The sequence below is a fragment of the Ambystoma mexicanum genome, chromosome 7p (assembly GCF_040938575.1).
Source record: "Ambystoma mexicanum isolate Mex_15411 chromosome 7p, UKY_AmexF1_1, whole genome shotgun sequence".
NCBI classification, from domain to species: Eukaryota; Metazoa; Chordata; class Amphibia; order Caudata; family Ambystomatidae; genus Ambystoma; species Ambystoma mexicanum.
The window spans coordinates 576,483,204-576,509,647 of NC_090939.1; the positions used below are offsets into that span (position 1 = coordinate 576,483,204).

At 46.3% G+C, this 26,444-nt stretch overlaps 1 protein-coding gene across 1 annotated transcript in view; it reads left to right on the forward strand.

The window, feature by feature from the left end:
- VWA3B (von Willebrand factor A domain containing 3B) overlaps positions 1 to 26,444 on the forward strand; it is a 2,300,294-nt gene that overhangs the window by 1,354,552 nt on the left and 919,298 nt on the right. The window contains exon 18 of the mRNA XM_069636259.1: positions 14,510 to 14,560. Coding sequence (XP_069492360.1) covers positions 14,510 to 14,560 — 51 coding nt within the window. The remainder of the gene's footprint in view (positions 1 to 14,509; positions 14,561 to 26,444) is intronic.

The following is a 26,444-nucleotide window of genomic DNA, read 5'->3' on the forward strand; positions in this document are numbered from 1 at the left end:
GGAAGCAGGACGCATGACCAGCCAAACAAAGACAAAGAACCTTTTGCAAATTGTGGCTTAAATTGGATACTTCCTGTAAGCAAAAAAGGGGATAAGGACATAAAAAAAGGACACTCTGTGCATCCTAGTTGCAGGGTGAAGAAGAAAATTGCACGCATAAGACGCAACACAGTCTGTTGACTTTGAACTTTGGACTGAGACACACTTAAGCCTTGATGAGAAAAGAATATGCCAAATTTTGACCGAGGACACATACATTGGAAGCAAATCGAGTATCCCAACTCATTCTACACCGAGACCCTATTCGGAATCACTTATGGTGTCCCGCAGTAGCGACATCGCCAAGGAAGTGGTCACCTATTTTGATCTAGTGCTAAGATTATACCCGTCATTGGTAGGGAGGCTCACCAATGTCACTGACTTTCTTCAAGATCCTGAAAACGAAAAGATAGTAAGAAGAATACTTACTGTCATTGCCGAACAATTTCTCCTACTTCCTCAGTACAGTGAGTAGGAACCAAATGTCCCAAACACAGACGGAAATAAATGAGCTTATTAACACATTGTTCTTTCGCATAATTGAAGATTGTCCAACTCTTGTCGGAAGAACACACTTCCGACAAGAAACTCACGTTTCTTCGAGACCCAGCAAATACAGAACATTTAAGCCAACTTTTAAATAAAATAGTGATCCTAGTCGCACTCCACGCGACTGGACAGTGCAGATATTGTTTAAATTAAAGAGAAAGCATACAATCCTGAAAAACTCAGCAAGACAGGACGGATGTCCCTGTCACTAGAAGACAGCAGTTTAGTTCACAATGTCCTTTTTCGTTTAGTCACTGACTTTCAAGAGCTAGTGGGGAGACCGATCGATGTTGACGTCCTCACATTCATCAGAGATCCAGTTAATGTTTCACAGATGGGCGACCTCTTGCATGGAATCGTGTTACAGATAGAACTCTCGAACCATCAACAGAACTATCTGAGGAGATTCTAAAAGCCTTCCGCCGAGGGACAGATCAAGGAAACAGTGTCAAGGACTTCACTTATTGCATTTGTTGTTATTTTGTCCCTATTTCTTCATACTGACCAGCGTACAATATGCCCTCAGTACTGAAGCAAATCCGAGGAGTGGAGCGGGAACTAACTTACTTTGAACATGCACAGTAAAAGACTTACTGAGGTGTTAGTTGATTTGATTTTTCCCATAGTCTAGCAAAGAAACTGTATCCTGAAATAAGAGACAATCCATCACCCGCAAGAGTGGGGACACTTGTGGAACACCTGAGACCTTTAACCACAGAGTTCGAAAGACAATATTGTGTAAAGGAAAACAATACAACATTGACATTTGGTGAATGATCGAGATGGGGATCCAGAGCAGCAATCTGGTCCTCCCGCAGGAGGAGAGACGACCATGCTTCTCTGGAAGTAAATGCTGCTGCTTGACATACAGAGGCATAATGTATGTATTTATTTATTTTTAAATTTTACCATAAACAATCAACATTCAACAAAAACAACAATCTTGCAGTACGTGTTATAAATGTACCCTCTTATGCTTATCCTTCAGTTTCTACTGCATACCCTTTTCCCTCCCCCCAATTCGAGCCTACTCCACTTCGCGTTCTGCTTGTGCCTCTTCCTGGGAGGTTTCCTTTTCTGTGTCTTCAGCCGAGTCCTGCTCGCTTGAACAGTCCTGGGTGGACCCATACAGTGTGGCCACTAAGTGCTTCCAAGCCGCCAGGGTTTCTGCTCCCCCCCCCCCACTGCTTGCTCCTTGCCACACTACCGTTTCCGCTTCAATCCGTTTCTGAAGGTCTCTCCACCAGACCTCTACCATCTGTCTGTTGCATGCCTTCCCTCCCATGGCAATTCTACGCTTGGCAAGTATATATGCCAAGTCCTTTAGCTTACTCACATGTTTCAGTTGGCGCGGTCTCGTGAACCCTCCCAACATGCATGCCCATACTGAGTCGACCTTTATCTGAATCCCTTGGTCGCTTAGACAGTGGGCTACTTCTCAATATCTGGGCATGCCCAAAACATATGTGTCATCCCAGCATTTTCTACTCCGCATTTGGGGCATGTTTGTCTTCCTGCGTTCTTAAAGCTAGCTATCCTTTGGGGAGTCATATATGCCCTGTGGGTTACATATAGCTGTATTTGCTGTAACCTCGTGTTTCTGGACACTTTCTTATGGTACCCTTGGGCCCGCTCCCACAGCCCCTCACCCATGGGTTCCCCAACTTCTTCCCAATCTTGTCTTAATTGGGCCACTTCCTTTGCCACTCTGGACATCAGTAGCTCGTAGGTTCTGGAGATCTTGTGTCCTCCCTCTGCTATATCATATATAGTGTCTATGGCCGCATCAGGCTGCTCCTCCAGTGTTATTTCCGACCATGTCTCCCTGATCCGCCTTACCATTCTGTTATATGTGATATATTGTCCCGCATGTAGTCCCGTTTACTCCACCATCACCCTCCTGCCACATGTCTCCCATTGTTACGGTCCTCACCGGCTCCCAGTGCCTTCAAATCGCCTTCATTAATTGCCTGTCTCCTCCTGTCAGTGCCACTAACGGCACTTGTGGAGAGCACGGGTTGGGTTCTCCATAACCTGACAAGCTATGTGCCATACCCTCCATCCCAGTACCACATCCCTGGACGCTCTTTCATTTCTAGTTTGGGCAGCCATATCATTTCTTTCAGGAAGAACGGGGCACACTCTAATCTCAGTAGTCTGGACTCTGTGGTTGAGTCTTCTGCTAACCATTTGGCCACATATTGCAGTTGACTGGCTAAGTAATAGATCTCATAGTTAGGCAGTTTTATACCCCCTTTATCATATGTGTTCTGCAACTTCCAAAGGGCAATTCTGTTTCTAGATCCGTGCCATAGGAATCCCCTGCATATGCTCTGTAGTTTAACAAAAAATCGCTTTGGTATCATATATGGTATGTTCCCGAAGAAATGTAGTAGTCTGGGCAATACGACCATCTTTAATAGTGCTCCTCTCCCCATCATTGCTAGGGGGAGCTGCGACCAGAACCTCATGTTATTTTCTATGTTCCTTGCCACTTTCTCAGTGCTGTGCTGGTGTTCTGCTTCTTCAGTGTGGTAGAGATCTATCCCTAGGTATTTGAAAGTGTTGGTCTCCCATGGTATTTGTAAAACTGGCAATTGCTCACATGGGACCCCTACATACCTCCCTAAGAGAAAAATACACGATTTTTGGGGGTTTAATGTAATGCCAGATAGCGTCGCAAATCGTTCCATTACCTCCAGGATGTTATCTTCAGGGTATCGTAAGTACAGCAGCATGTCGTCTGCATATAGCGATACTAGGTGCGGTTCCTCTTTTATATAGATCCCAACAACTTCATACTGCTGTCTCAGGTATATCGCCAGGGGCTCCAATGCTAGAATATACACCATTGGAGACCACGGGCATCCTTGACTGGTGCCCCTACTAAGTTGCCATCTCTCAGAAATTATCACTCCCGTCTTGACTCTCGCCAGCGGTGCACTATATAGTAATTTAACCCATTTAAGGTACCCGGGTCCTATCCCGTAATTAGTCAGGGCTGCCATCAGCCAGGGCCATTTCACAGAGTCAAAGCCATTGATTGCATCTAGTGATACTATTGCAAGCTCGCTCTGATCTTCTTTGCTGTGCTCTATAACCCGGTGAAGGCATCTAAGGTTGTCGGATATGTTCCTGCGTGGGACGTATCCAGTCTGATCAGGGTGTATTACTTTGCTTATGACTCGCCTCATTTTGTTTGCCAACACCACCGTGAGCATTTTGCTATCTTGGTTTAGCATCGACAGCAGTCTATACAATCCGCAATCCTTGCCCGGCTTGTTGGGTTTGGGGAGTGGGATAATAATCGCTACTCTCAGGGTTTCTGGTAGCCATCCTGTCTCAAATGCCTCATTTAACATTGCAAGCAGTGAGGGAAGCACCTCATTCCTATACATTTTGTAAAACTCACTGGGGAGTCAGTCCGCCCCCGGGGCCTTGCAGGTGGGTAGTTACACTACCACCGCTTCTAGTTCTTCTAGCGTGATTGGGGCATCTAGTTCCTCCCACTCTTCAGCGCTTCTTTTTGGCATGCCTATGTCTTCCAGTGTATCCATTATCTCCCAGTTGTCATTCCCTCCTTCATCCTGATACAATCGTTTATAAAACTCTAGGAATTCCCTGTTTACGCCTTCCAAGGTATCCACTGTTTGTCCATTCTCCCCTATTACTGCTCGGATCGTTGGTCTGGGGGTCTCACTTTTATACAACCACGCCAGCATCCTCCCTGGTTTGCCTCCAGCTGCATGCTGCATCTCTATGTATTTCTTATAGTTTAGGTTACATAACCTTTCCCAATATCATGCGCATTCCTGCTGTAGTTGGCTTATGGTTTCCGCTTCCGCCTTGGTAGTGCCTCCCCTGCCCAGCACCGTCTCTAGTTTGGTTTCTGCCTTGCGCAGTTCCCTTAATATACCTCCCTGCAGTCCTTTGGAATTGGCAATAGTTACCCCTCTCACCACCACCTTGAATGCTTCCCATAGCGTGCCTGCCGACTCAACGCTCCCAGTGTTGTTTTCAAAGTAGTTTATAAATTCATCTCTCAGGTCCTCTCTAAACACTGTATCTTTTAATGCTTCAGCTCTGAGCCGCCACATAGGGATCCTAGCTCTGGGAGGCAGGTATTGCCATGTTAAAACCAGTGGCGAGTGGACTGATAGGACCCTCGCCTTGTACTCTGTCTGCGCTATTTCCGCCATCATCTCTTGTGTGGTGAACATGTAGTCTAATCTTGTGTACAAATTCTGTGGGGCAGAGTAGTGCGAATACTGTCTGTCATGTGGGTGTTGTACAATCCACATGTCTTCTAGCCGGAGGTCTGTCAACAAGGTCTGCAGGGCTTTGGCAGGAGGGGCGGGTTTTTCTAGTTTCTTATCTGACCTATCTACCCTTGGATTTAATGCACAGTTGAAGTCGTCACCCCAGAACATGCCCCCCCCTTGATACAGTCTAATTTAGCTGTATAGGGTCTTAAAATATGCCACTGTATCCTGATTCGGGGCATACGTATTTACAATGCATATCTCTTTATTTTCCACAAGCCCCTGTATTGCCACCATCTTTCTGTCTGCCTCAACTGTGGTCTGTAGCAGTTGAAATGGGACATGTCGTGCTACCCCTGTGATCACCCCTCTGGCATAAGCTCAGTATGTTGCACCAATAACGGTCCCCTTCCATTTCTTCTGGATTACCTCTTGCTTTTCTTTCGTGAGGTGAGTTTCTTGTATTAGAGCAATATCTATTTTCTGCCTTCTCAGGTACATCATGACCTTGTTCCTTTTTAGGTAACTGTTGAGCCCCCTGACATTCCAGGTAATTATCTTAAGGTCGCCCATCTTCTGGCCATATCTCGTCATTTAACTAGCCTTCCTCCATCATCTGCCTAGTGCCCCTACGTGTGTGTGTATAAGCTCGTTCCCTCCCGTTTTAAACTAACCTAACTTCTGGGGTACAAGGGTGAAATCTCTGCGGCTCCTGCATATTAGTCTCAGCTTCTTACATGCTTTCAACTTCTTCTTTTCAAAGCCTGGCTATTTCCCCGTTTATACACGTTATACTATATTCTAGTCCCACTGTCTTAGTCATACAGCACCTCAGCCTCTGGAGCTTCCATATCACTTCTCCGTGCCGTCCTCCTTTTGTGTGTCTGTCCCGGTGGGGCAGTGCTGTGTATCCAGCCACTCTGTCGCATCCTCCGGGGTGTCAAAAAACAAAGCCCTATTTCTGTGTAACACTTTTAGCTTTGCTAGGTACATTAGCATGTACTTGAAGCCCACCACACGCAACCTCTTCTTCACCGTTCCATAGTTCAGCCTCCTCCTCTGCACCAGTAGAGTATAGTCCGGGTATGCTGTGATAGGGACGGACGCCCTCTGTATTGTACCTCCTTTTCAGAAGAACTCCAGAATCTTCTCCCTGTCTCGATAATTCAGGATTTTGGCTATTATTGGCCTCGGAGGTGCTCCAGGTGGGGGTTTCCTCATCAGGCCCCTGTGTGCTCTCTCCACCGCAAATCCCTGGGTGAGTGCCCCCCCTCCTATTTCTTGCAGTAGCATGGACTCAATATGGTCTGTGGGGTTAGATCCTTCTTCTCCATCGGGGAGCCCTACAATGCATATGTTATTTCTTTGGGCCCGCCCTTCTGCCTCCTCTGCTCTGTTTTCCAAGTTATTCACTTGTTGCCGTAGTATGTGGATCTCCGAGGTATGTGCTGCGCAGGTAGCTGTATTTGCATGTGCTTCCTTATCCAGTTTTCCTGTGCGTTCCGCTATTTTCTTTACATCTTGTCTTAATAGATTGACATCCTCCTGCACTGCTCCTATTTTAAGATCCAGGGCCTCATTACACGGTAGGCGGTAACCATGGCGCTATTAGAGCCATGGTTGCCGCCGGTATTTTACCGTGTCCGCCTTGGTGGATGGCGGAATTACCGCCCTACTCCAAGGTGAGCGGGGGCGGTAATTCCCCATTCACCAAGGCCCTCCCCATTCCCATTTTTGCCCCCATAGGACATAATGAGAATGGGGAAGGCGCCAAATTACGGTGCCGCAAATTGCGGTACCGTAATTAGCACCAAGGTCCCTTTGCGGGTTCGTTTTTTAACGCCTGCTAAAAGCAGGCGTTAAAGTACCAACCCGCAAAGGGACCTCGTAATAAAGCGGTAAGGGTTAATGGTCTCCGGTAGCATTACCGGTGACCGTTAACCCTTACCGCCTTCTGTGTAATGAGGCCCCCAATGTTGTTTTAATTTTGCTCATAGCTGCCTCCAATTTGGTTTTCCATGCAATTTTCAGGTCCGCAATTGCGTCAAGGATTTGTTGGTCATTCTGCCCTGGTGCAGCGTCTGCTTGTGGGTTCCTGTCTTTGCTTCTAGCTCCTTCGGATGATTGGGATGTTTTGGTAAATTCGTCCATGGTCGGTTGTTTCCCTTTCATTTTGGGTGCCTTAGCCGCCATCTTGACTCCTCCCTGTGTCTGCTCTCCGTTGCTGGGGCTTTTTTCTCAGGCCCTCCGTCCACTTCCCGCATATGTAGTGTTCGAGTTGGTTGGTGGCTTCCGCTAGGGTCTTACCTCCTCGACCCCTCTTTTCTGCCTCGGCCCACGTGGTGTTCAAGTTTTGTTGGAGGCCGTTCCCATGGTCTAGCAGCTGCAGGCTGTGTACTCAAGTGACATCGTTCCCTGGATACCCCCCTTTGGGCCGGGGTCATTTTTGTTCTGTTGACTATGGTTTATTTGCTTGAATCTCAGTGTTTCCCAACCTTCTTCTAGTTATTTGTCCTTAGGCCGTATTCACTGCGGTAGTCTCTCGCACTCCGTTGTAAGCTTGGCATGTATGTACCGGCAACAAGGCCCGAGGTGCCATTGATGTGTAGATCAATGGCACCTCAGGCCTCGTTGCCGGTGCCTGACTGGGTGTTGCCCTGCGTGCGTACGCCTGGAAATACTTTTATATTTATGAGGCCAGTCCACGTTTCTGAGTGCTTTATTATGTTTCTTTCCTGCAGTGCTTGTTCTGGCGTTTCCTCGCCCTCCTGTACCCCACTGCTAATCCAATGGCAAACAAATGCGCGGTACAGGTGCCTCGGCCTCAGCCTGTGTCAGTGCGGAGCCACTATTCCTCGCATTGTCATCACCTCTGACGGCCGCACCTCTGTCTTTTCGAAGTCGGCGCATTCAGTGCCTGGGATGTTCACCCAGCAGCAGCTCCGGCTACAAGCAGAATCTTGTATTTCAAGTGCATCTTCTGGCAAGGATCATTCTGGATCATCAGGAGCAACTTGAAAGCACTCCCTATCGCATGGCTCCTTAGCTACACCCCCCAACTGACCTCCTCCTCTTATTAGTTCCACCACCTCAGACTGTGAGTCTCCTCCTCTGTAGCCCTCTCTTTTAAGCAGTGTATCTGCCCGTGAGTCCGTTGAGTTATCCAGTGGTAGTCATCCGGGGGCTCAGGTTGTGTTAGTGTTGCGCTAGCAGCACGTTTCTAGTGTTGATAGGACCAGTACATGAAGGTGTCGGTCTCCGGGTTCAGCTGCAACTGTAGCAGTCTGTTATCAGGTTCCGAAGAGAGCCTTCTCACTCTGTGCACTCCCGATGTCTCCACTGGCAACAAAGTATCTCACGCTTTGAGTAGAGTGGCTCGATGGAAAAGCCCGGTTCCTCTGTCAGTATCCGTGCAGCACTGGTTCTGTCTTTCCCATATGTTAATGCTGGAGCCTGCCAGGTCTTGCCCTCCCGTTGCTCTTCGTTGGGCCACTGATATTTTCGTCCAGCAATGGGTGGCTCGCACAGCCCAGCCCTTCGTTGTAAGAGTGGCTGAATCCTGCCACATGCATTGCGGGCTGGAGTCAACTTGTTCTCGTCTTCGCTCGGCTTTGTGTGTGTGTGGGATCACCGTGCCTCATCTGTTGCAGGCTGCATCTGCCTGATCCACTGCGCTGCAGCACGACGCGGGGGCCCGGCTTGCACCCCACATAAGCGCTCGCCCTGTTTAATAGCGTTTCTTAGCACGATGTGAGTCACTGCGCTGTCCCAAATCGTACTCTGGGCGCTCCTGAGCTGCCACGGCCGATTCCTTTGTTCGTATGAGTCGGTCATCTTGTTAGGACATCCGCAGAACCTTGTTCATTTTCTTCTTCGTGTAACTTCAGTTTTACAATCCGGTTTCAGCTTTAAAGATATGCGCCGCATGCAGTGCACTTTCACACATCAGTAGGTCTGTCTGGATGGCGCTCACATCACTTCTTTCCGATGAGCATTCAAGGATATTGCAGGATCAGCAGGAGCCCCGGAGATCCACAGCCTATCTCATGGCTGGTTAGCCACGCCACCCCAGAGGCATAATGTATTTATGTATCATATTCATCATTGTTTTACTGTCATTAACAATCAGAAATGCATTTTTTATTGGTGCACAAAGCGTTCTAATTCCAGTGCACCCACCTAATGATGCACGCATGAAACCCACAAAAGCACCCAGACCTTACATAGTCATTCCAGTCCCTAAAAGATCTGATGGTGGAGTGAATGGACTTGAAATGGATGTGATTAGCAATGATACACACACACTTGTGGTAACAAACAAACAGAAAAGCCGGAGACAGGGTCGACAAGGAATGAATGAAGAAAGGTTACTGACAACCACACGCATGCAAACACTGAATGCACACAAAGCAGGCCTAACCTCAATGACTCCACAACAGACATGGTGAAAAGACAAGAAGAATTGGAGGCAAAACCAACAGAAATGATAATGATAAACACCCCTGAGACAACACGGAGGGAGTCAAAGACAAACTCAAAGAAGATCTCACAAGCACAACTAATAGTAGACGCAGTATGGCCGTTCATAGCGAAAGCAAGAAAAATACCAGAGGAGCTGAAGAATAAAACTGCAGAGACTGTATTGCCAAACATATAGATTCCAACAAAGGGGACCCTTGTCAGTTCCACAGTGCAACCATATATTAGACCAGTGCCAGAATGGATACGAACACTTCTAGCCCAACAGAAAAGGTTATATGAAGAGAGGGAAAGAGCTGCCAAACTCTTATCCACCCAAATGGCGCAGATGAGGAGGCCTGCACCATGGACCGGGATACCTGCGAATCCTCCAGCAAGAAAGAGCCATACAGATGCATTTAGGGATGTAGTTATAACAAAGTACAGGAGAACACTAAGAATCAAGAGAAGCATGCATGGAGATGACAATGAACTAAGCGACTACCTGGACAGCACAGCACATTTGGGAAACAACATTTGGTACCAGCATATGAAAGAAGTTGGAAGACGAAATTCAGAAGGGGAATGCTTTGTTTGTGCCCTCTTACCATACAGCAAGGGGAAATCCAAGATCTTTGTAGCTGTAGAAATCGATGTCCAGACATCACACTGTCTGTCACACGTAGCAATGTGCAAGACCAGTGGCCAGTTCATGGGTAGTGATGCCTCATTAATATGGGCAACTGAAACAGCCTATCCCGATGAAGATGATTATATTCAAGAAACAGAGCTCATACTAGGAATCATGTGATCAGGTACGAGAAGCCTGGAGTTAAGGGAGCAGGAATAAGATGGGGAGTGAACCCAAGACTAAATATCCAAGGAAAAACTCCAGAGGAAGCTCGAAAGTGGAAGAATAGAGCCCAAATGCAGATATGGAGAACAGTGCTTTCACCAGATGGGTGGGAAAAAGGAGTGGTGATTTGCAGAGCCTGGGTGATCACTGGACTCTACAAAGAAACTGTTTACATTGTGCAGAATGGCTGCAAGCCATTGTGGCCGAAACTTGCAAAACTATTGACCTGGGTCGAAGACAGAGCAGGACCCTTGCAGATAGTGCCACTAGAAAGCCCAAAATTCTGCTTCAGGAATAATGGCACTAGAAAGATGGGAGAGAATAGGAACTGTGGACGAGTTTTTGATGCTCCAGGAATGGTGCATGGAACTGCAGTAACTATGGATCATTATTGGGCATGCAGATCCAAGCATACATCAAACTGCCAAGAGACTGTGGAGGTATACGCACAATAGTGAATGTCCACGTTACAGCACTGGTGATCCCAAAAAGTGACCTGAATATTGACAGTTTCCCGAAAGCAGATGCTCACCTCAGGTAGAAGAGATCTGTGGAACTGATAACTCGGATGAAGAGAGAGAATTACTTCTCTGCTAAATCGGAAGAAGCTTTTCATGCAATCCCATATGAACACAGGCTGTTCAGCCTCACCTCATCAGTGTTCACAACGATTTTTATGCCAAGAATCCAAGTTGGAGTAAATACTAAATGGTTTCAGATGACGAGATGGGAGTTAGTGCAGACAATCAACACGATCATAAAAGGATTAAATGCGATCAAGGAAGAGCTAAGAGCGATCCGACTGATGACTCTTCAGAACAGATATGTCCTTGACATGATCAAAGCCATGGATGGAGGAGTTTTTACAAAAATTGGAGAATCATGTTGCACATTTATACCATCTCACGATGAAGAGAATGGAACCTTAACTGAAGCCATAGGTATGCTGACAAACCTGCAGAACCAGATGATCAATGAAACGGATGAAGTTGATAATGATAGCTGGTTTGGATCGCTGTTTTCATGGATCCCACAATGGATGGCAGATGCATTCAAGTTCTTGGGAGCCCTGTTAGTGATGATATTGCGAGGACTTTGTGTTATCAAGATAATAATCTCACAATGCCAGACGACTGCGAAGAAAGCCATAGGGATGAAGATCATGATTGATGTCAAGCCAGGATGGAAGCCCAAAGACCTTACTGATGAAGAAATAAGAGACTTTGTGACGACCAGCATTCACGCACCAGAAGGAACAAAGTTTCTCTATCCCAGGAAGCACAGAATTTATGTGGGAAGATGGGTTTACTGTAGCCCAAATGGACAATGTCAACTAATGACCTGGAATAAAGACGAACATGTAAGGACAGCAGGAAGCCTGAAAAGAGTAATAAAAATATGGACTCCAAAGATACACTTCTTCAAACTATCATGTACAGACCCCGAAGATGAAGAAGGAATGAACCAATGCAATGGAGTGAAGATAAATACAGAAGAATCAAGTAAGTTGAATCCAAAGATGGAGGTGGAAATGGTCGATGAATCGCCCAGAGGGGGGAGTGTAGAGGAGGTCCCAAATAAAGCCTGCCCTCCAGTCGCCCATTTTGAAGTACCAGGAATGTTCACACCCAAATATATGACGTATGATGAGCAGATAAATCAGCAGAGAGCTGCAGTAGGGCTCTGCCCAGTACCTATTAGAAGAGCAACACCTATTGAAGTACCGATATCAAGAAAACCATGGACAGTAAGGTATCCATTAAGGAAACCTTACCAGCAATTGAGACGAAATGAAGATTGCCTAAGTACAGTCCTGAAAGAAACCAAAAAAGTCTTAATGGAAGATGAATGGTGACGTCACGAGGACCCAGACTGAAATACAAGTAGAAGAAATGACAACCCGAGAATGACACCCAGAGACGAAATGCCATGAATAAGGATATCGTGAACCTAAGAGGGGAGAACAATGTTGAAATACAAAGAAGCTTAAGCTGTAAACAGGATGAAGATATTCAACCAGCTAACACCTGTACATATGCTTGGAACCGCAAGAAAGGTAAGGAAACAATGCGGGTTGCAATGCTAATTAGAAGAATAGTGCGGCAAGCGCCATTATACATGATCTACCTCAAAAGAAAGCACAGTATTATAAGTGTAATTCCACTTTGCAAACAATGCAGAATCAACCCAGGTTACTAAAGGCCGAATGAGCAGAAATTCATATTCTGGTAAAACGAGAAGAGACGGCTGAATCGCAACTCGTGCCAGGAGAGCCAAGGTCATACTAATAGAAGGAATTAACAGTAGCTACATATAATTGAAACTTAAGATCAAAATATCTTGTCTCTGAAAGATAAAGATAAGGAAGCGTAGGCAGGTGGCAAGCTGAATAAGAATCAAATGCACAAATTGAGAGAAACTAGACAAATTCACGGTGTGGAAAGCACTTGACCAGCCGAGCGAGGAGAAGCACGGGCTCACACCTACGTTTGGCATCCGCCCAGGAAGTGATTTCAGAACTTTTCCAGACAGAAGATGCAGTTTCGAGGCCAACCACAGTAAAATAATTGACAGATAGATGCTGAAGCGATGATTGATTGTAACCTTAATTGGAGGAAGGTTGGGTAACTAGGGGGCACCCTGCACCTGGCTAACCATTCTGCATGCTGCTAAGCAAAGGGGAAATGTATTCATGGGGTAGGTGCCAACCCAATCACAATGGACCAAATAATCTAGGGTCCTATAGTTAGTAGAACCAATGGGATGTCATACTTTTAGTGATGTCTACAGTAGTCATCTTTGAAGGAAGGGCTTAGACGCCCACCTGACAGTGTTTACCCAATCCCCTCACTCTGTTACCATATACAGATATAGTACCTATATTAAAGTTTCCTTTTCCTAACCAATAGAATTGCAAATTAACTTTTGAGTGTTATATGTCAATTATGACAAGTTTTCAGTATAAATGCTATGATTTTTATGAAGTTCATTGGAGTTGAAGCGAGAAGGATGATCGCATCACTGCTGATTTCCATGACTCGCTGTTTTTTGTACTTGTCATTAAACGGACTCCCTTTGCCAAACCATTGAGTTGTGCTTATTGACTGGTGTTGGAGTAATAATTCTGCACCCCATCCATCCCAAGGGTGCAGCTATCTCGTCTTAAAGTACTTTCGGAGCAAACCTCGGCTCTGTGGGACGGCCGGGGGTCGCCGGAGTACAGGACCAGTGGGGGAATTTTGAACAAGTAACCCAAATATGAAAAGGTTTGGAGTTGGGTAATTTGTGGGTAGTGTAACTCTGCAGCTGCAGCAAATAATACAGAGCTGCATACGAACGTGGGTCATGCGGTTTGGAAATAGTGACGTCTTGCTGATGCAGAGTGCAGGAACGCTGTTTCTGGGGTGTTGTAATACATGTTGTGTGGCATTTATTCTCTCTATGTGGGTTCAACACTTATTATGATGTAAGAGCATGATTCGTTTCATAATTGGGATCATTTCCATGTCCCCGCCTTACCGAACACTAAGTAGGGTAAGCACCTGGCAGCAACATAGCAAGCTCTTTAAAGCCACGTTCAATAATCTCTCTCCAATTTGAACAGTTACACTAGCTATTAACAGAGCTTTTAGCAGGATACACGTGCTATGCTTTAGGGAGCAGCTAACTGGCACCAGATCATCTTAATATGCATCTTCAAGAGCTCTGTCAGAGAGAGATCAAGTTCTTTCTAGCAAGACCTAGTGAGGCTGTTAGCGCGCTGTGCACTCTGTGAGCTTTGCGCTTTTGTATTGTCACAATAACATTACGAGAGTGGTTTCCTTTCTTCAATGAATAATATTCATAAATCAATCTATAATGCATATAAATCATTTTCCTTTGACATGAAATCAACACCATTTGTTGGTGGGCTCTCTCAAGGCATGATGCCCCTGGTGCTGTCTGTGCAATCTTCAAAGCTACTCACAATGAGAGAGCAGTGGTACCCTGGGTGATTACTTGCCTAACCTGCAATCAGTTGAATGATAGCACGTAGCTTACTCATAGTTGCTCTGTGCCCTTCACTGACATCCCGCTGGACCCTCAAGATCTGGCGGGCAGTCTCCAAGGCAACACTTTAGCAATCACACCGACATGAGTTGGAGGGGCTCAGTTCAGAATCTTTTTTTATGCAAAATGCCTTCATGATGAGACTGTGGTTCGACCCTGCTGATGCTCAAAGAATACAATTTACTTCCAAACTCATTTGAACGTGGTGTGTATGTCTCACCCTAATTAGGGGATGATGAGAAAAGATACAGAATCCACACCTCATCTCTTTTCATGCACTTTTCCCTTTCAATAGGCGCCTGAATGCCATTATTTGGAGGGCTTTATCACAAGAGGAGCGGGACAAGTGAGTGGTCATATTTTTATCTTCTAATATCTGGGACTGAAATTACTTTAGATGTGATTGAAATGTAAGAAAAACACATTTTGCTGAACTGCATTTAATTGTATAGTTGCACTCTGTTATTGAGACAGCTAGAACCTTACTACAGCCATACCGGTAACAATAAAGCAGCTGGTATTATTGTGGCAGACACACTACTTGTTTTGCTGTCTGCCACATTACAGGCTTGAAGGTGTTTGCTGTGGCGAGTTTGTATTCGGGAATACCACCACCAGTAAATAACGCTCGATTCTAAATTGAATGCTGCCTGAAAACATTATAAAATGCTTCCCTTCACTGGGGACAAGCATTTCTGCATGGGAAACCCGGAAGTAGGGTGAACAAGTGTCAGTTTCATTGCCAGTCTGGGCACACATTTAGCAGTCTTTTTAAACAATGACTGCAGATTCATTGCAAACGCCCTGGCAGGATTTTAATGAAATGCCATAAAGGTGTATTCTCCTAACCTGGCAAGGCTCCCCAGATGACCACTCGAGCTAATGTAATTACTGATGGCGGTAATCCTGCCTAAAATGGGCCTAATGTGTCACGAGGGCATTATGGGGTGTGTTTTGCTGGTACCTATTGATTATTGTTTGAAAATTAAAAGCAAACATGTTTAGACTTTAAATGCATTATTTGAATAAATGTGGCTTTCATCTTGTGCATAAGTATTATATTTGCAGAATAAATGAGAAAACAAAATATTTTATCTAAACAGTTATGCATGTAATGTTCTTAGGGATGTTCTATTTGTGATGTCTTCATGTACCATAATTCTTACTGTGTGAGTGTATGTTTGTGCATACACATCCAGCGATTGTGTGTAACACTTCAAAGCCAGGCCAGATATGCATGCAGCTTTTATTGTAATATGCTTGTATGTCTGCCTCGTAGGCATGGGTAAAACGGTACAAGCAAAACTTAAAATGTCCAGGGGTTCGCCCAAGTCGAACCTTTCAGCATTATGCCGAGGTTCTAGATTTGGGGTTCTTCTGGGTTCGACCTCGCGCCAATACAGAGACAGGCGAGTAGATACTTAGGACATTCGATGGCTGCAATTGAAAGAGACAGGAGCGGCTCAGGCTTATTAGAGAAGGGGATTCGCTAAAATAGTGTAGGTTAGAGTAGACCTAGGTAGAGATAGAGAATTAGGTTGGAATTACTTTCTGGTTACAAATAATTAATAGTGGCTGGGGTTTGAATTGTGGGTGGTGTTAAATCTATTCATGTGAAAAAGCCATGAGCATGATCTGCAATGATGTCGCATTTAAATAAGACCAGGAGACGTCAGAGACAGATGCACCTTCTTTAATCATTAGCTGGTAGCCCCGCCTTCAACATTACGTGGGTTGCAACCCACAACAACAGAAAGGGGACAGGGGGCCCTGCCCTTCACAAACGTAATTACATAAAGAGAGGACGTTACAGGTGGTGGGGCAGCACGACCAGTGTGCATTTAGTAGGTATGGGAGAAGGCCAAAGCAGTGAGAACCCAAGGTGAATCCTGTTGGGCCCGCTCTTGGGGCTGCTTCAAGTATGCCCAATAACCACACTGGAGCCATTGTGCACTCCAACCTTCTCTTTATTCCTCCATTGCCTTACTGGCTTCCCTCTTCCCTTGCCCCTCCCTTTCCTCCCGCTTCCCGCTCCCTCCCATAGTCCTGGGCTCCCCTCTTAAAGGAGCTCTGACCCTTTTCCCACTTACAACACCTCCCCCTTGCTTAACATGAGACTTCCGGGGTCACATTTGCTCGATAAGACGTTGGGGTCTCTTTGTGGCTTGGTGGGGCCTGCCTGGTTGCTCGTGGGTCTCTTCCACGCTCTCTCGTTGCAGTGCTTCATAAGTCTTTGCTCTCTCCTTTTCCTTCCTCTCAAATGCTTCTCCTTTCATTGGTTCCCGCTCTTCAAAGTATAGCTCGTGGAGGAGGGAGTCCTTTGGCGTCATTTTGCCGTAGTTCTCTGTCATAGTTGTCACCTGCTCTCTGTCCCTTGTCGCTAGGATGGGGTCTGTGCGGTTCGTCTGTCCTCTGGCTTTGTTTTCTTCTCCCGCATCTTGCTCGGGCACGTGGTCCTTCTTGTGGGTTACTCTGAATGACCTATAGTGAATGCTGATGAGTGCATGCTGTAGTGCTGTCCGGTGGCTAAGAAGGCTGTGCCCTATGGCGGGACTCGGTATCATGCGAATGGTGTCAGACACTCTGCGGCCTCCTTGGGTTGGGTCGCGTCGTGACTGACCTTTTGGCTGTATTGTCTGTGCGGTCCTCCATTGGCCGGCATGGTCCTGGGGTGGGTTGTTCTTCCGCCCCTGTCTGGTACAGTTGCCTTGTACCAACGTTTCCTGTGGCTTCCGCATTCCCCCCCCCCGTACGATATCTCGAAGGGTACTGGGTGGTTGCGAGACTCATAGTTCTCTCGCAGAACGGGTGGCGTTCGTGTGCCAAGTGCCGGTCCGTCTCCCTTTTGGTGGGCTATCTCCGTGTAGAGGGGGTGTGCATGTCTGTGACGTCTCGGTGGGCTGGTGTTCGTGGCCTTGATGTCTTTTCTGATCTCTAACCATGCCATCGGTGGACTAGGGTGTCTTGTCTGGGCTGATGGTGTGGGTTGGTTTGCAGAGCTTGTGGGTGGTCCTGTTCTGCACATTCCCTGAAGGTGACCTTCCTTGCCACAGCGCCAGCATGTTCGTCCAACGGCTGGGTATGGTTCTCTGTGTGTGTGTTTCCACCCTCGCCCGAGGAACTGCTCTTTGTTCGAGCTTTGTTGCCGGTGTCTTCCAGGTTTCCTCTTTCTCCAGGGTCGAGTGGGCTTAGACTGTTGCAGTTGTCCTTCTGTGAGGGCTGCAATGATGTCGCGTTCAACGTTTCTTTCAATGGCGGCTGCCTGTGCTTCAATTCTCTCGTATGTCTTCGCCAGATTGAGTGTTTTCGCCAGGGACAGGGGCTTTTTGAGAAGGTGTTTTCTGAGCGTTGACGAGGTGCACCCTTCTATGATCTGCAGTCTTATAGCATCTTCATCGTTGAAGTTGGCGAAGTCTCAGTTTATTATTTTCTGCTGGAGACGTAAGACGAATTCTCCAATGGATTCGTGCGGACGCTGCCTGTGTTGGTTGAATTCAAGGCGTTCGTAGTCTTTGTTGGATCCTACTATCAGCTTGTCGTTGACTGCCTCGAGGAGACGTTGGTACGTTGTTTTGTCTGTAGCTGGGATTGTCTTGATGATTGTCTTGATGATGTCCTTTACCTCTTTTCCTACCAAGTTCCTAAATATGCTGAGTTTGTTTGGTGGGTCTTTGTTCCCTATTGCTCCTAGAAAGTCTTCAAACTCTTCGATCCATTCTTCCCACCTTGTTCCTTGGTCGTGGCGCGGGTGCAAGGTGAATGGGTCGGGTCTTCTCATGGCGGCAGCATGTGATGTGAGGCCCAGGCTTGCCAGGGTTTGCGCGCCTGCGTCTGCTTGTGTGTGGTCAGTCATGGTGTGGGCGCGTTGTGGTGCTCCACGGGGCGGTAGGTCCTTGGTTGTCACTCCTGGCTTTTGCTCCTGGCTTTCTGGATGGTCATGGGCAGTTGGTTGCCTGTGGTGTGGTTACTCGTATTCTCGTGTTGAGCAGCGGCAGTTCAGGTGCAGCTTTACTCTTGTGGGCTGTTGGTAGTATCCAAATGGGTTCCCTTGGTCCTTTGTAGTCTGCAGGGTTGTGAGAGGCATGATGGCTCTCCACCTTGTGGTTGACCTCGTGGTTATGCACAAATTGTGTTGGTATTGTCCTTCTGCGGGCCTGTCACATTTCTGCACTGGTGGCCTGCACTGGAGGCCACTAATGTGTACCCAGGCTGTTATCGAGCTGCATTGGGGTTCGACTAACCTAGGTCCACTGGGTGGGTGGCTCTGGGGGTTTCTGGCGTGGTGTGGGTGTCCCAGTTAGTGCTCTATGTTTGCAATTGTCTGGTTGTTTTATTCCCGGAGTGGTACCCTCTTCTCTGTATCAGTCCTTTCCTTTGTGCTTCTTACCCTTAATTCGGGGCACCGTTGTAGACACGTGTGGTGGTTGGGGTGACCGAGGGCGCTTTGCAGACGTCCTCCAGGCCGTGTATCTGGGTCATGGGCTTCTGCACAGTGGCAGGGTCTTGTGACCGGGGCTGGGTGCCCGTGGTGGTCTTGCCTGTCCCTCTTGAAGACGGCGTCCTGCTGGGTGATGCTGGGTGGCCTCCTGGCTTGCAGTGTGGTGGCAGGTGGCTCAAGTTTATACGCACCCTCAACTCTGGTGGGGTTGTTGGCCGTGTTCGATGTGAGGTGGCACCCTATCCAGTTGATCCGCGTAGTGGGGCTGCTGTGATGGGGTTGGCAACACGTGTGGCCTGCGTGGCGTGGTCTACGCACGTGTGCTGCTGTCCCTTCTTTCCTTCATGAGGCCCATTAGTGGGTCCGTGGGCTGGTGTCCCGGGGCCAGCAGGGTGTCCTGTGACACTGTTGGGCCTGTTTCCTTGCTTCGTTTGGGACCTCTTTCTTTTCCTCGTATCCCAAGTTTGTTCCTTCTCTATCTTATTATACATATATTTATTTATTTATTTATTTTTGGCGCTCGCGCGAGCGTTACCCTTTCTGTTTGACTGTCACTTTGTGGGAGACCCGGGGATCGCGGGGATTCCCTTTTCCTTTTTTTTTTAATGTTACGTCCTTTGTGGGAGACACAGGGATTCTCCTTTCCCTTTTTTTCGGATGTCACTGTGTGGGAGACACGGGGATTCCCTGGTTTGTGGCCGTTCCCTTCCCGACCCCCGACAGAACACCTTACTTAGTGGGTGTGTGGCTGCCGCGGTCCGTTGTTTCCTCTCTTCCTGCTGCCGATGGCGGGATGAAGCGGTGGATCAGCTGGGCCTGCTGCGCTGACGCGGGTGCTGCAGACGCGGTCTTCTCCCTTCTTGTTCGGCGGCTCCGCAGCCGCTGGTCCTTCCCTCCAGAGGCGCACGGGGCTCTTGGTGGATGCCAGGCACACGGGCCCGCGAGGTCGTTCCTCCTGGTCTGCTGCCGTTGGTTCCTCCACTGGGCTCACGGCCCTCCTACGTTGCTGGGCGCACCGGCCCCCCTTCGCTGCGGGCGCACAGGCCCTCGGGCACACGGGCCCCCGAATGCGGCTAACCTGTTCTAATCAAGCTTTCGGCCTACCAGGGGTACTGAGTCAGTGATGATTTCTGTGATGGATGATCTGGCCCTACTCCACGACCACAGAGAGGTCAGGGTTTTAATTCTACTTGACCTTTCCACAGCATTTGATAAGATTGATGATAACATCTTGCTTCAACGGCTGGAAGAGGCGGGAATTTCTGGTATTTCTTTAGGTTGGTTCTCATCTTTTCTTACAGAGAGTACTCAAACTGTCTCTCTATTTCCTTTTAAATCACCTCCTCTACCTCCTACCTGCAGGGTTCCCCAGGGGTCCTCAATTTCCCCGCTGCTTTTTAATCTCTATTTATGCCCCCTTGATGATCTCATCCAGGAGCACAAGACACGGTTTTATACATAGGCTGATGATTTGCCTGTACTCTCCTGTAGCTGACCCCCCTTTTAAGCTCAGAGGATCTCTGGCAGAAGTAGGGGAATGCATGGCCAATAATTGGCTTAAATTCAATGGAGCGAAAAAACAGAGATTCTGGTAACTGGCTCTAGTGCATCTCGGGCAGCCTGGTCCAAGGATTTTTGGCCACATTCTCTCGTGCCATGTCCCAAACCAAGTGAGTCAGTCTAAAGTCTGGGTGTAAGAATCTAACCCTCTGGCACTTGAGAGCTACAAATCTCGTCTGTATGTAACTCAGGCTTTCTTAAGCTGAAAATCCTTTTTAAAATGCTGCCATTTCTCCTGCCAGAATCCTGAGCCAAAGTAGTAGCAGCATCTATTCTTGGCTCCTTAGATTATTGTAATGGCATTTATTTAGGCAAACCAGTCTTCTTAATCCAGCGGCTGCAGCTACTTCAAAATGCTGCAGCCCGGCTGGCCCTGGAAGTGAATCATTTTTCTCACTGCCAGGACCTGCTTCAGCAGCTTCACAGGCTTCAAGTGAGCAGTCGCATTCAATTTATGATCTTTTGCATTGCTCACTGCACAATCTATCAGTCTGGTGCCGAGTGCCTTCCAGCTAAACTGACCCCCTATGTGTAGTATTCAAGGTCTCTGCGGTCGGCCTCTCAAAAAATACTTATAGGGCAAGGATTCCGCAGAGCACGGTTGGGATATCGAGTGTTCACTACTCTGGCACATGCTAAGCGGAACTCACGCCTGCTCAGTTACGGGAGGTCAGTGACCACCTGAGCTTTCGGAAAGCTCTAAAAACTGATCTCTTTTGAAAATGCTTGTTCCGGTCTTTATGCTGTCTACAGGGGTGTTTGTCTCACTGGCTATATCTAGTGCCTAGATGCTTCCGGGCCTTTGTTTTGCACTCTATAAATGCTATTACATTACAATGTGAAAGGCGGAAAATAAATGAAAAGTACTGAGAGCCCCATGTGCATTTACTAGGCAGAGGAAGAAGGGGAAAGGCCAATGCATTGAGAATCCCACATGCATTTAGCAGGCAGAGGAGAAGACCAAAGTACTGAGAACCCCACATGCATTTAGCAGGCAGACGAGAAGACCAAAGTACTGAGAACCCCACATGCATTTAGCAGGCAGACGAGAAGACCAAAGTACTGAGAATCCCACATGCATTTAGCAGGCAGAAGAGAAGACCAAAGTACTGAGAATCCCACATGCATTTAGCAGGCGGAGGAGAAGACCAAAGTGCTGAGAACCCCACATGCATTTACTAGGCGTAGGAGAATTTGAAAGCACTGAGAACCCCGCATGCATTTACTAGGCGTAGGGGAAGGCCAAAGCACTGAGAAAACAGACATGCATTCAGTAGATGGAGGAGAAGTCGAAAGCACTGAGAACTACACATGCATTTATTAGACAGAGAAGGCCAAAGCACTGGAGACCCAATGTGCATTTTGTAGGCAAAGGAGAAGGCCATGTCAATGAGAGCTCTACATGCAATTATTCTGCAGCATAGCAGGCAAAAGCACTGAGACCCTCACATGCATCACAAAGCATTTGAAACCGGTCATGAATTTAGAAGGTGGAGGAGAAGGGCAGAACACTGAGAATATATTTACATTTACTAGTTGGAGAACAAGGCCATGATACTAAGAACCCTATGCATTCAGTATGCAGAGGAGCAGGCCAAAGCACTGTTAACCCCCATGCATTTACTGGGAGAAGGGCAAGGCAGTGAGAACCCCACATTTATTTTCCATCTGGAGGAGAAGGCCAAAGCATTGAGAAACCCTCCCACATTTAGCAGGCATAGGTGAAAGCAAAGCACTGAGACCCCCATATGCATTTATTAGGAATAGGTGAAGCCCAAAGCATTGAGAACCTCATGTGCACTTAGTAAACAGAGAAGGGCACAACACTGAAATACCCAGGTACATTGATTCAAAAGAAGTGGTGAATTAATTATTAATTTAACATATCTGAATCTACTCCAGTACCCAAACTTGGTAGGGTAAAGGTCAGGCAATTAATGTATTTGTTTGACATTTCACATGCTATAGCAGCAGCTGTTTGTGTTAGAGAAGCTCAGAGATTATGTGGGGTTCTGCACTGACCATGTCAGCCAATCGATAGGCACAGATCTCCTCTTCTGCAGAATAACAAGGGCATCTGTCTCAAAAGAATTAAGTGCAATGAGAAATATGTGGCAGAGAATGGAATGGAAGAGGAGGAAGCCGTTGAGCTGCCACGAAATGAGGTGCAAGAGGGAAAAGATAGGATATCATCTCAGCAAAATGGAGAGAAATTCCCAGATGAGGGAATAAGAGTTGATTCCTGAAAATGTTCTACCTCAGAGTTCCTTGGAAACAGATGACAATACAAAACATAACAAAGATTATGCTCCATCCCATGATTCAAGATTCAGACAGACACTGCCTCTTTGAAAATATCATAGATAGTGAGAGACTAAGACCAAAATCAGCAGTGTGGAGTTATTCTATGGCAGAAAAGCAACACACTTCTCTTGCCACCTGTCATATATTGAAGAATATTCTCTTGAGGGGGAAGCAGGGTACCAGTTTGGCCACCTCTTCCCCGTTGTCCCACATGAGATTGTATCACCCACATGCTTGGCGACCCACTTCATAAATTAGTAACTGCCACTTGATGAGATAGTATGTTGGAGACACTATATATGTGCTTACTTTAGCTGTTCCTATAGTCCCCAGAATATGTTAGGAACACCACCTGCTAACTTATACTCAATTGAAAACTGCAATGCTGACTCAGTGGAATTCAATCTTCCATATACTGAAATGTCTGCTAAAACAGTGCAACGCAGTGACTGACTACTGCAATAGCCATAGGTGAGTACAGAATACTGCCTACCTAACAGCTACACAGTGGCAGATGTTGGACAATGTTGTTCCTCGGTGCAGCAGTTTGAAGAAGCCTCCCAGAGAGTTATCCTGTACACTACATTTCTTGGAGATGTGCTGCTAATGGTGTATCTGTTATAATTAGTAACATAACAGATAACTATGAACTGTCTGGTGATGCAGAATCAGGACAACTGTGTATGAATCCGCCCACACATTTCTGACACGATTTGTGCATTGTTGGGATGAAGAGCAATAGGGGCTACTTCTTTGCATCTTTTCTTGACTCATAGTTTAACATGAGTTTGACTCTGACACAGAGTTTGAGGAGTAGTCCAACTCCTCATCTTCTCCCTTCTGCACACTCTCAAAATAAAAGGACATGTTCCCTAAAGTCCCATTGTGCAAGAAACAAATGTGCCTATCGTGCCTTATATGTCTGCAGTGTCAATGTGCAAAACAAGAGACAAAAGCCAACAAAGGGATTCATGCAATTTTGGCGTGATTCAAAAAGGACTCTTGAATCACACAAACGATAGGGCAGGTAACTGAGCACAGTACAGGAAGATTTCACGTGCTTCGCACATACAAAGGTTTCTTTACAAGGGAGCCTAAAGAAAATACACAAACTGATCAAAAGGGATAAAACAGTGGTCAGAAAACACCCCCAAAAAACGAATAACGCGCTAATCCAAAACATTCCTTAACTCTACAAAAATACTCCAAAAACCCCAATCCCTAACTCAATAGCCAACATCTGTCAAAAACAACAAGATATAAACTTCAAAAGGCCTCAAACCAGCTTCGGAATGGCTAAAAGGATTTGATCGGCTAGTCCAATTCCCCTTTAGAATCTCAGGCTTTGTCATTGGATGGCAGGCCTTGAATCCCACTTGGGGACCTATTGTATGGTTTGACTCTTGGGAAATCGTACACCAAACCAAAAGCCTGACCATCCTGCATTGCTAATTTTAGGATGTTGGTGCAGCTATGCTGCCGAGTAACATGGATATATAAAAAAAAAATGTGAAATGCAGATTAAATGCTATTTTACACGTAGCTGACATTAAAAACTACAAGTGGGAATATAAAAATCGAAGGTCTTGTTGCAGAAACTTCCACCAGAAAACTGTGTAGAAATCCCATCACTACAATGACCAAAATTCTGACATCCGATGAAAATGCAGTTTGGATGCCATAAGTAATATTTTTGTGCTTATTTGGATATCAAAGACAGTTTTGACTAGAAGCTCCTTACATGAGCATCTATGGCTGGCTTCACATTTCCATGACTGGGTGCCTTATGATAAATAGTACACAAGTACTTGCAGATACTTTGGGTGCCATAGAGACAGTGAAGAAGAAATTGATGGCAAGCCAATGTTAAAACTTACAGAGAACAATAGTTACAGCCTGGAGTGTTTGCATTTAGCAGAATATAATCATAAGCAGTATATACATCTATGTACAGAAGATGGGGGATAATTGGGATCAGGGGCACAGGAGAGTAGTAGTTGCTAACGTGAGTTCTACTTCAGCTGAGTGGATGTGCTTTTTAAAGCTCTTCTGGAGCCCGAAAACGCAGGGATGTACTTGATGTCAGGGAAACAAAGTTTTATTAGGAGTTGAGTAAGGTGCATGAAAGAAAGTGAAAAGTAGATGAGCAAGAGTGGGGTGCAGAGATTTTGGGGAAAGCTAGAGATCGCAGATTGCAAGGTGTTTATAGAGAAGAAGAAGCATTTTAAAGTGAGGACTATTTTTTATGTACAGGAATCTGAGGCAGTGTAGTGTTTGGAGGTGTGAGAAAAGTATGCAGCGTCAACAAGGGCGTTGATGGTGAAGTTATGTTCTTTAGAATATGGAGAGACATGATGGCGCTGGAGCAGTAATCCAACCTGCCAAAGACAAGGGTGGAGATTAGCAAAGTGGAAGGTGAGAAAGGAGCAGATTTTTCAGATGTTAATAGGAGGCTGGTCCCGACAACTGTAGAGGTAGACCTAATCAATTGCTGCAGCTTCTAAACTTTGTTAAAGAGGATTCCCAGGTATCAGGCCATGGCAGATGGGAGGGCTGTTGGCGTGTCTTGGAGAAGGAAAGAGGATAGAGAAGCAGTTGTGAGGCAATAGAAGCCATGAGGTAGATTACCTCAGATTTGGAGGAATTGCACATCAGACATTGAACACCATCTAAAGTTGAATGTTGGTCCAGCAGTCAGTGACCCAGGAAGAGATCTCTGGCATAAAGAACGGGAAGTAGAAAATTATCTAAGTGTCATTGGCAAAGAGATAATTGAAGAGCCAAAAGAAACAGGTGAGTTTGCAAGGAATGAGGTGTAGAGAGTGAATGGTACCCTTGAGGATCCCAGACTAGGAGAGCAGTAACAATGCTCTCCAGCATTCCAGGATATAGAAATTGAACAACCATATAAGTAAAAAGCAATTCAGCAAGTGCACTGTCCAGGAAGCAGAGATGCAAGAGAGTCAGGACAGTAGAGGGATGGTTGGTCAGCAGTGGTGAATGCAGCGGCTAGATTAAGGTGGATAAAAATAGATGAACGATAGGAGTAGAAGCAGTAATAAAGAAGGTGTAGACATGGGTGAGTGTTTTTTTTGTTTTGCAATGGCTGCAAAACATGGCAGGAAAGGGGTGCTGTGTTTGTCCATCTCCATATAAGTGTGACATGGTTGAACACCACACGTTCAAAGTGTTAGAATAGTGAGGGGGAAGGGAGTTAGGTTGGTAGTTGGCAGGTTCTTGGAGGGCAGGAGGAGTTTATTTCTAAGACGTGTAGGACAGCGACCACCCTGCAACAGATTTTGGAGATGGGAGGAGTAGGTATAGGAAAGGAATATCAAGTTTCTTGATGGTCTGGCCTGCAAAGGGATTCCAAGGAGCAAGGAAAGTTTGGCCTATCGGTTGATATGTGCTTGGGTAGTGAGGGTGGTAGAGGGAAAGTCAGGAAGAGTGGAGCAGGTGAGAGTGAGACAGAGTAGTGTAGGCAAGAAGGGTGGTGAAAGAGGCCAGTGAGAATGTCACATATTTTGGAGAGTTTTGTGGAAAGGTAACAGGCAAAGTTATCAGCTGAGTGAGTGGAGAGTGGACAAGGGAGCAGGAATGGACTGGATGTGAAAGCGGAGCGGGGAACTTAGTTTAGGAGTTAAGGAATGTAGAACAAATAACATACATTTAAACAATATTACACATTACAATGTTCTAACAATCAATGCAGCCTTTACTATGTGTTTTTACTAACAAGTAATTAATTTTGAAGAGTTTAAAACGTTTTGTTCTCATTTTGGACAACTGCACGTATTTCACAATTGCTAAATAACTGTTATACATGCCCAACTGTTTTTTATGTTTTGATAGTTTTAAGAAAAGTTGTCATTGTTTGCCAAGCATTACTAATATGTTACATATTTCTGTCTGTGTGAATAGTATTGAT